Genomic DNA, 11380 nt, shown 5'->3' with positions numbered 1-11380 from the left:
ACCCTTGATTGATGATCATGGGGTGGGGTTCATCTGATTCCTTAGCAGTAGTTGCACCACATATCAACGGACGTACCCTAACAATTGAATCATTAATCTGTTCACATATATAAAATATATATATTATTATAAAATACTACTATATATAAAATATTATATATATTATTATAAAAATCCTTGCACCACCTTCTTCTTCTTTAAATCCCAATAGCCACACCCCAGTTGAGTTGCACTTGCATTATTCACAGAGATCAGAGAGAAGAGCCATACATATATATATATAGCTAAGTCACAAAGAAGAAGAAGAAGAAAAACACACACACACACAGAGAAACAGAAACGATACAAAAAGTAGAAAAACGACAGTGTGTTCTACATATATAGCTTTTTCTCATCTCTTATATATTATTGAATATGGATTCAACCAAGTCCAAGTCTAACAAGATCAGAGACATTGTTAGGCTCCAACAGATCCTAAAGAAGTGGAAAAAGATGGCCAATGCTTCAAAGAACACTGCTACTACAATAAATACTTGTACTAGTACTACTAGTAGTACTGCCGCTACTTCTTCTTCATCATCAGGTGGGGGCAGCAGCAAGAGCATAAAGTTCCTGAAGAGAACGCTGTCGTTTCAAGACGTTTCGGGGGCGGCTTCAAACGACGTCGTTCCAAAAGGGTTTCTCGCGGTGTGCGTGGGGAAGGAGATGAAGAGATTCGTCATCCCAACTGAGTATCTGAGTCACCAGGCGTTTGGGATTCTGCTGAGGGAAGCTGAGGAAGAGTTTGGGTTCCAGCAAGAGGGAGTGCTCAAGATTCCCTGCCACGTGTCCATCTTTGAGAAGATTCTGAAGCTGGTGGAGGAGAAGCGAGAGGTGTTCTTGTTCAACACTAATAATAATCATAATAATGATCACCAGTTTGGGTTGATCAGTGGTGCTGGGGACAAGGACTTGATCAACGGCTCTTGTTCTTCCCCATCTGATTGTGAGCTCACTCCCCGTCACCCACAAATGTGTAGATGATGATCTTCTTTTTTCTTCTTCTTGTTTTGTGAGGGAGAGACAGAGATCTAATTAATTATAATACATGTTTGAGTGAGAAATGAGTGAGCAAAAATTAAAGCTCTATTTAGGATATTATAGGAGGAAAGGAAGTTTAGACTACTTGATCATATCATTAATATTAATTAATAAAGGTAGATTTGTATTAATCATCATTTTTCTCTATGTGGTACACAAATTAATGGAGATGATCAACTTTATAATTAATGATCATCCAATTAATAAGTTGTATCTTGTATATCTATCTACCCAATATAATGCATCTTTTTTTTTATGCAAAGGAAATGTGTCATCTTTTTTATTTATGATATTACTTTTTCTTACTTAATTAGTTCAACTCAGTTTATAAATATATATATGACTCTATCAATATCAATCACTGCAGATCTCTGACAATATATTCAAAATTTTATAAAACTAGAATCATATATACTTGTGAAAATGTCAGTTATTTGTCAAAAATGTATAAACTCGAAACATTTCATAGTTTAGTGTGCTCATTATTTTTATAAAATGTATGCATAATTTGTAGGACCCAAATTTGGTAAAACACTTTTATTTAACTCATAATCATTATTCAACAAATGGGTGTAGGTTGATTGGACAGTTATCAATAATATATTTTAAAAAATATATATTAAGTGTATTCATTAATAAATACATACAAACAGATTAATTTGATCAAGAAGAAAAGAAATTTTCTTTCTCGATCGAAATTATACATTTTATTTCTATCCGACCATTTAAAATTTAATAATTATTTTTTTTCGATGGAGACGTGTAATACGTGAGAAAATAAATTTAATAAATAACTTATTTTGAAGTGTAATTTAGAGGCAGAGTTTTTTTAATTCCAACCAGTGGGATAAATCTAAAAAGTCTATATATATATATATACAATTCTTCTATAGGGGTTTCACTTTAAGCCCTACCGGTAGGACTCTCAGTGTTTCTCGACTCGTAAACAGTTTTCGGCGCGACTTTTTTTTATGACCGTGTATATTGTAGCTATTTAGAGCATCCTACAAATTTTTAAAAAATTCCGAATAGTTTACAATACCGAAAACTAGGTTCAAACATGTTTTCCACGCGCATAAAAAAAAATTAGTCACGCGTGCAACAACATATTTGAACCTAGTTTTTAGTACTGTAAACTATTCAGAATTTTCTGAAAATTTGCAAGATGTTCTAAATAGCTACAATATACACGGTCATAAAAAAAATCGCGCCGAAAACTGTTCACAAGTTGAGAACACTGAGAGCCCTACCAGTAGGGCTTAAAATGAAATCCCCATAAAAAAATTCCCATATATATATATATATATATATTTCGTAACAATGAATAAGTGGAAATTAAAATTTAGCTTGTGTGTGACAGAGCTATATACCCTATCTAGGGTAGAAAACTTTACTAATCATATATGAAAAAAATATAGCTATTTATATACCCTATCTAGGGTAGAAAACTTTACTAATCATATATGAAAAAAAATATAGCTATATATATACCCTATCTAGGGGTTGAAATCTTTACTAATATAGAAATATATATGTTGGAATTTGATAAAGTCAATTTTGTTTCTATTCTATATTTTGTCAGGTGAACATTTGTGTAAGTTTAAATCTTAATTATAATTATATTTTAGTGAGAAGGTAGAGTATAAAGGGTATGTTATACTTTATATATACAAGTTTGAATAATAAGCATTATTGACTAATATTTCTTCTATATAAAAAGTGTAGATAATGAAAATTATTGATTTTAACGGTTTTTTATTTTTTTTTCGTTAATTTTAACGAAATATTCTTTTATTTAACATAATATTCTTATATTTAACAGTATATTGTAAATATGACTTAAATTTATATAAAATTAAATGAATAAATAATTAAACAAATTAAAATAGGATATATTTAAGATATTTTACAATCATAATTATTTAAAAATAATAAAACCATACATTTTTTTAACTTAAATTAAATTAAATTTAATTAAACTTAATCATATTAAACATATAATATATAATATTTTATTATCATTGTCAAATTAAAAAACTAGAACAAATATAAATTTAAACAAAAATTAATTAATTAAAATAAGATATTTTATGATAATTTAAATAATTAAATCATATTTATTTAAAAATAATAAAGTCATACATATCATTTTTTATCTTATAAATTTGTGTGATAATTTTTTTTTTTTATCAAGTGATTTAAGCTTTTTTTCTTTATCAAATTTACTAAAGGATATTGCGAGATACATTAGAAACTAAAAATAATTGATGCATATATACTACTGTCTACCTTATGACTTTTTCTATTCTAATTTTATTTCTTTTTAAATATTATTGTATTTTATATATAAGTCATGTTGCCATGTAAATATATATCTATATATCAACGTTGTATTTAGATGTCATATATGTAGAGATTGTTGATATAAATATTTATATATATATATTATAGAATTATAATTCATTTTAGTATGTGTATATTTAAAAAAAAAACAGTGAATTAGTTTTTATTAAAATTATAGACAATTGTTACAATTTTAAAACTAAGTGCATGTTGTTTCTACCTAGTTGTTACACCCAGATTTCGAGGATGGAAATTTTGATCTCGAAATTCAGGTTCGTAAGGTGTGAGCTTAAAATAAGCACAATCATCATGTGATCTTCCAGTCAGACAGTTTGGTGTAAATGACAACCTCGTAAGGTTGAGCAGTACATAGTCTCGAAGATGCTCCAAGCTTATAAAGTAGGCTGGCAACTCGCATTAGCAAGGGTTCAACACTTGTATAAACTTCTTGATGCATCTCTTGCTTTCAGACAAGATGCTTCGAGCTTTAGGCTCGAAGGTGATAACTTTGTTAATGATTGCTTGGTGGAAACATAGGCGAGGCAAGATGACAAATTCGTAATAGGCATATAGTCTTGGAGGCACACGGATCTGGTGTCTAAGCTCGTCGATTCTATGTGAATGTATTTATTGTTATAAATTCCCTATGTTTAAGGGATTTGATGTAATTTGTTACTCAATCTCACATTTTATGGGATGTTACCGAGTGCATAGTAAATAATGTATTTATTGACATTATATTATTTTATTTACAAAATATTTTCCCGAAATATGTGGGAACCAATTCTGAAACTCTCTCTATAAATAGAGATGTAACCTTCATTTGTAGGGAGAGATATTAAGGTTTGGAGAGAAAATTCTGGACAATTATTCTCTGAAAGTTTCCAGAAAATTCCAAAGAGCTAATAATATAGACTCGTAGACTAGGCAGATTTTAACTGTTGAACCACGTAAAAAGATCTTGTTTTCATTTTCTTTATTCACTTCCTCTGGTATATTCCTGTTTAATTGCTCTTCTTTCTTAAGTTGACGAAAAACGGCGTCAACAGTTTGGTGCTTTCATTGAGAGCTATTAAACGAAGACGTGAGCCTGTTTAGTCATGGAGCCTCTCGGATTAGCAATGGCCGCAACAAGCACCCCAATATGCCTGAGGAGGAAATTCCTCATGATGAATAGTACCCCCGACGACCTGGAAAGCAGCCTATGGTGGATCCCGATCCCGACAAAAAGAGTGACTCATCCAACTCACGAGGACCACCTGCCCCCAGGGATGACAAGGTCATGTATTATAATCCCGAGAGATATGTTCCAATTGTTGAACTTTAGAATCGCCAACTGTGCAAACAGTTGGCAAAAGCTACAAAACACAATGAGGAGCTAGCCAGACTAGTTGCTGAAGCACAGGCGCCTCCTCGAGACACTCAGGCCCCACCTCGTAGGCCTAGGGGATGCCCTCGTAAGAATACAGCCGCTAGGAGGGCGAAACAAGCGCCGCCACCAACGTCCCATCCTGTTCAGCCAAGACCCCGGAGGGGAACCTGGGCTGAGGCTACTGCCAACCCGACTGCAGAAGCACAAACGGGAATGGGGAATAACCGAGCCCCCTTAGTGACTCGGACACCAAATCCTGGTGTTGCACATAACGTCCTAGAACCTGACCAGGAAAATTCGGGACCATCTAGGCCCCACAATGGGAGGCAGCCACCATCTCCTATAAGACACCCACCATCGCCAATAAGGCATCCCTCGCCAGTCCAGAGGGTTTCGCGACCTGCTCATCAAGATAGGGATCAACAGACTGGGCGCGGACAAGGAAATGGAGGAGAAGCTGCCCAAAATCGCAGGGCTCCTCAACCTATGAGAAGCCAAATGTCACGATCACAAACTGTTGAGACAAGGAGACCAACATGAAACCCATCTCGTAATAACCGAGCAACGAGCTATGTCAGTGAAAGCTCAGATTACACTAGGTCTGTGAGCATGTACAATACAGAACCAAGAAACGCCAGGAATCGAGGAGATCACCCTGATCTACGGGAACACTTAAACCATAATCGGGGACGTGATAATCCCCTGAACCCAGATCTGCGAGATCATCTAAATGACCGCAAGCAGCCGATCTACAATCCTGCACCAAGACAGGGAGCTAGAGTTGTTATCAATGATAACCAGCCCCCTCAAGTCCAGTCCAGGCCAGGCCTCCCGTAGATCCAGTCCAAGAAGGGATTTAACAATTGGATAGAGCATTCAGGCTCTTGCAGAACGAGCGTAACCAGGAAAGGGATGAAGAGTTCGATGAAGAACTCGAGATCGAATGAATGTCGACAATTAAAAGACGAGATCGAATGATTGATCTCGAGGGGTTATTTTTGGCAATACGTAAGAAACCAAAATCCCAACCAAGCTTCTACTAGCCAAAGGGCAGCAGGCGCACCGCCTGCCCAGAACAGTAATTCCCAAGCTTGGGAGGATAAGCGACCCCCTCCGATTGATGGAGAAGATGTCATAACCATCTCAGGGGGCCCCATATTGCAGGATCGAGCAAGAATGCCCAACAAATGTATGTACATAAGCTCAAAACTGGTGATGGTTCTCCCTACGAACCGGAACCAAGAGCTCCGAAACAACAAAGGGTTGAAACTCAATCCATAACCTTCACCGAAAAGGATGCGTCTCATGTCCAGTTTCCCCATAATGACCCTTGGTTATAACCCTCCAGCTCGCGAACAAGAGGGTGCACCGAGTCCTGATTGATAACAGGATCTTGGTGAATATCCTCTATAAAGTCACTCTAGAAAAGATGGGATTCGCACTTCGTGACCTAAAAGCCTGTGCAACCATGCTGTACGACTTTTCAGGAGAATGGGTTGCCTGTATGGGATCCATTGAACTCCCTGTGACCTTGGGAGACTATCCAGTCTCTGTAACCAAGATGATGGAGTTCGTCATGGTGGATCTCCCATCTGCCTACAATGTACTGCTTGGGAGACCCGCCCTAGTTGGGCTGGGGGCTGTTTCATCTGCTAGGCATTTGGCCATCAAGTTCCTGACTTCTGGTGGCGTCGGGACTTTGAAAGGGGACCAACTTGCGGGAAGGGAATGTTATATCATTTCTGTTAGAGGGAAGAAACAAACAAGTGCACAGGCACTTTTCATAATTTAGAACAAGGACGGGACGATCTTCGAGATAGATGAAGAAATCGACCCCTGAATAGAGGAAAGAACTGACCTAGAACCTTTAGAAGAGCTTGAAGAGGTCAAGCTCGAAGAAGTCGATCCCACAAAAACTGTGAAGGTGGGTAAAAACCTTTCTGAAAAAGCGAAGTAGCAATTAATTCGCTTCTTAAAAGAGAACCAGGATGTCTTCGCATGGTCGCATTCGGACATGTTGGGAATAAGTCCAAATGTAATAAGTCACGAACTTAATATTGACAAGAGCTTCCCCCCAAAGCAGCAAAAGCGAAGACTCCTGGACGATGATAGAAAGAAAGCCTTAAAGGAAGAAGTCGATAGGTTAAAGGCAAATCGGTTCATACGAGATGCCTTCTATCCTGATTGGATCGCCAATCCATTGTTGGTTCCGAAGCCCAACGGAACGTGGCGAACCTGCATCGACTACTCCGACCTCAACAAGGCATGTACTAAGGATTGTTTTCCCCTATCTCAGATCGATCAGCTCATAGATGCCACGGCGGGACACGACCTCATGTCATTCATTGACGCCTATTATGGATATAACCAGATCACCATGCACGCACCGGACCAAGAGCATACGAGATTTGTAACAGATAAAGGACTATACTGCTACAATGTTATGCCTTCTGGGCTTAAAAACGCTGGAGCAACATACCAAAGACTTGTGAATAGAATGTTCTCCGAGCAGATAGGTAATAACATGAAAGTTTATGTTGATGACATGCTAGTCAAGTCTAAACATAACGATAACCATGTGTATGACCTCAAAGAATGCTTTGCCGTATTACGGAAATACAACATGAAACTCAACCCACAAAAATGCTCTTTCGGAGTATCTTCGAGAAAGTTTCTAGGATTTATAGTAAACATGCGAGGGATAGAGGTTAATCCTGACAAGATCCAGGCATTGATCGATATGCCCTCACCTTGAAAGCATAAAGATGTCCAAAGTTTAACTGGACGGATGGCGACATTAAGTAGGTTTGTTTTGAAATCTACAGACCGTTGTCTCCCATTCTTCAACCTTTTGAGAGGAGGCAAAAAGTTCGAGTGGACGGACGAATGTGAGCTTGCATTCCAAGATTTAAAGAAGCATCTCACGGAGCCTCCAATCTTGTCAAAACCTATCACAGGAGAAGTCTTGTACTTATATCTCGCCTCTACCAAGCACACCATTAGTGTTGTGCTCGTCCGAGAAGACAAGAAGGTACAAAAACCAGTATAGTATGTAAGCAAAAGGTTACTGGGGGCCGAATCGAGATACCCTTTAATGGAAAAGCTGGCTCTCAGCTTGATCCACTCATCTCGAAAGCTTCGACCTTACTTCCAAGCACACCTTATCCATGTGTTGATTGACCAACCACTGCGACAAGTTTTGTCCAAACCAGAGGCCTCGGGTAGATTATTAAAATGGGCAGTCGAACTCGGACAGTTCTAAATCACTTATCACCCGAGAGCGACCATAAAAGGACAAGCCCTGGCAGATTTCATTGTAGAATGTACGGGAGTGTCTGACAACGAGGTTATAACCCCAGCCCGCGAGCTGTGGAAACTTTTTGTCGACGGATCTTCCAACGAAAATGGATCGGGGGCAGGAATCATACTAATCACTCCAGCAGGAAATCATTTTCATTCTGCCTTGAGGTTCAGCTTCGAAGCATCTAATAACGAGGCTGAATACGAAGCATTATTGGCAGGACTTCAAATAGCCAAGGAACTCAAGGCAAAGGAAATACACTGCTATAGTGATTCGCAATTGGTGGTCAACCAAATTTTAGGGGAATATCAGGCTCATGGCATAAGGATGGCTGCGTATTTAGAAAAAGCCAAGGCTGCACTCGAACAATTCAAATTCTACGCCATAGAGCAGGTTCCCCGAGAACAAAACTCAAATGTGGATGCCTTAGCCAGGCTCGCTACGTCCAACGAAGCCGACACACTAAACGTGGTCCCAATAGAATTTCTATCGACCGCCAGTATCAACGAGCCTGAAGAGGAAGACGTGCGCATGATTGACTCCGAACCAACCTAGATGACCCCAATAGTTAATTACCTCGAAACTGGCATTCTCACAGTAGAACAAAATGTGGCTCGGAAATTGATGTATCAGATTCTGAGGTACACTATTGTGGAAGGAAGGTTGTACCGAAGAGGATATTCTATGCCACTACTCTGATGTTTGACCCCACCCGAGGCAAAGAAAATTCTAGAAGAGATTTATGAAGGATTTTGTGGAGACCACACTGGGGGGCATAGTCTATCGAAAAAAGTTATAAGACAAGGATACTTCTGGCCCACCGTCAAAGCATATGCATTTGAATATGTCAAGAGATGTGATAAATGCCAACGATTCGCCACAATTCCATGAGCTCCACCATCCGAGCTAACCATGATGAGCTCCCCATGGCCATTTGCAGTGTGGGGGATCGATCTTATAGGCTCATTACCAACCGGCAAAGGTGGAGTAAGGTATGCTGTGGTCGCGGTTGATTATTTTACAAAATGGACCGAGGCCGAATCCCTGGCAACAACTTTCCTCAAAAAAATTTCTAGACTCTGTGGTAAAAAACATCATTTGCCAATACGGAATGCCCAGAAAAATAGTGTCAGATAACTGTAATGCCCCGGATTCTCTATTATGGTTAATGGCTAGATTAGTAGGTCGGGAGGGCCATAACTGCTTAATTATGCCATTTAAATGTGTTTATGCATGTTTATGAGAATTATATTATCATATGATGTTAAATGCATGCATGTGAGTCCACATTTGTTTATAGGAGTATTCTGGTAATTTGGCCCGTTGAGGGTATAATTGAATATTTGTTTGTATGATAATGATATATTGTGAGACCACATTATAATGTGGATTGGTTCGAGTTTTCCGACGTGAGACGATCTTTGAACATGATTTATCGGTTTGGTCATAACAGGTTTGAGCTCGGGGATCGGGGTGAGTCTCGGGGTGATATTGGTGGTTATAGCGTTACCGGGGATTTTAGGGTAACGAGATATGAACTATTGGTGTTTGAGGATATTGAGATTAGCGGGAATTGGGAAGCGTTAATTATAATTAACGGGTTAAGCGGGAAGTACCAATTTTTCCCTTGGGGTGGCTTAGAGGCTTAAGTTGACACAAGGGGTATTTTGGTCTTTTTGGAAGGATATATATAACTTAAGTGGCTTAGAAAGCTGTGGTATAACAGAGTAAAACAGGGGTTTGCTTCTTCATTCCCGTACCTCCCCATAGCTTCATCTTCTCCATTGCCTTCTTTGAGAGTTTTGTGTTCTTGGTGGTAATTCAAGCTAGAGGAACTTAAGGCTGGGTTGGAGCACTTGTGTTAGCTTGAGAGGGAGGCTTAAAGCTAGTCTCAAGGTGAGTTTTGGCCATTAATTTCAGCTGGTGCTCTGTTTTGCTTATAGTTTTTAGTTCATGGATTTTGATGTGGGGAGTGAGGATTAAAGGGAGTTTTTATGTAGTTTTGATTGGGGTTTAATGTGAGTGAGCTAAGGTTGTTATTTGGGGGTTTAATTACATGTTTGGAGGAGGTTTTATGATGGTTTGAGAGGCTGGTTTGAGAGAAAAACGCACAGGGGGAAAATCTGGTTTGTGCGTGGGCTAGTTGCTGAACGGGGCTGGGTGCCGCGGCACAGCTTTTGCGTGCCGCGGCCCATGCGCGTCTGGCAGATGGGGGCCTCTTTGTTTGGGGGCGTACCGCGGCACAGCTTTTGGGGGCCGCGGCCCATAAGGCCAAATTTGCTAAAAAGTGGGTTTTAGCTTAGGGATTCAAACCATAGGCCTCGGGGTTGGACCTAGTACCCGGTTGGGTAGTATTTGAGGTCTCGGGGGCTGGTATTTGGTTTGGGAACCCTCAGTTATCATTTTTATTGATGAATCCTATATTTTTGTTATGACCAGGTGACCGTCGAGGAATTTAAAGGTTGATCGTTCTCAGGGGTCGTTCATATAATTATTCTCACTCGAACCAGAGGTAAGAAAACGGTGTTTGAATACAGTTGCACCCTGTATAGGTATATGACATGCGTGGTTTGATACTTGAGGCATGTTGGTTGATATATGTGGAAATGGATTGCATATTAAATGTTGTTGAGTGTTGTTTACCTGTTTGAGACACTGACTAGTCAGGGACCGACTCTAAAGTCGAGAATCATGCATTGAATGACTCTATAGCATTAATGCCAGACCGACCCTAGGGTCGAGGAACTTATAAGCGCTTGCCTGGCTTACAACCAGATGAATATAGCCAAGGTATATGACCCCGGTGACTGTTTGTCACATGGCTAAGGGACGTTGTCCATAGTTTCGACTCCAGAGTCGTGAGGAAGGTTATGTTGGTGACTAATCACCATACACCTGTCCTAAACAACTTATGAAAGATTCATTTCTCAGTTAAGCCCTGGTGACCCTATCGTCACATGGCTAGAGGGAGCGATGCTCATTATTGTGACTTTTGGCTATTGTCACCTATTTGTTGGACTGATAGTCCTGAATGGTTATTATGATCGTTGTTGATATTATATCATGCTTTATTGTGTTTTCTTGCTGGGCCTTGGCTCATGGGTGCTATGTGGTGCAGGTAAAGGAAAGGAAAAACTTGGCCAACCTTGAGTGGAGAGCTTGGGCGGTGTGATGTACATACAGGGCCGCTTGACCGCCACGGTCAAGGAGTTCTCAGAGGGACTAGGGGTTTACCCTATTTTTGCCGCTTAGGCCGGCGGGGATTGTATATTTGGAACTGTAGC

The 11380-nt window shown here is 39.4% G+C and overlaps 1 protein-coding gene across 1 annotated transcript; it reads left to right on the top strand.

Annotated features, from left to right (window-relative positions):
* The first annotated feature begins 317 nt into the window (after nucleotides 1-317).
* Nucleotides 318-1023, top strand: LOC133821070 (auxin-responsive protein SAUR65-like). The gene has a single exon (XM_062253580.1). It carries the CDS (start codon nucleotides 415-417, stop codon nucleotides 1021-1023), a length of 609 nt encoding a protein of 202 aa, XP_062109564.1. The 5' UTR covers nucleotides 318-414.
* Nucleotides 1024-11380: the final 10357 nt, after the last annotated feature.

The sequence above is a fragment of the Humulus lupulus genome, chromosome 3, assembly GCF_963169125.1.
Source record: "Humulus lupulus chromosome 3, drHumLupu1.1, whole genome shotgun sequence".
NCBI classification, from domain to species: Eukaryota; Viridiplantae; Streptophyta; class Magnoliopsida; order Rosales; family Cannabaceae; genus Humulus; species Humulus lupulus.
The sequence above is the reverse complement of the archived record's forward strand: the minus strand, read 5'-3'. Positions and strand labels throughout refer to the sequence as shown.

Bases quoted from the DNA above. Each gene is read 5' to 3' on its own strand.
- LOC133821070 (XM_062253580.1), top strand. From the start codon at position 415: ATGGATTCAACCAAGTCCAAGTCTAACAAGATCAGAGACATTGTTAGG.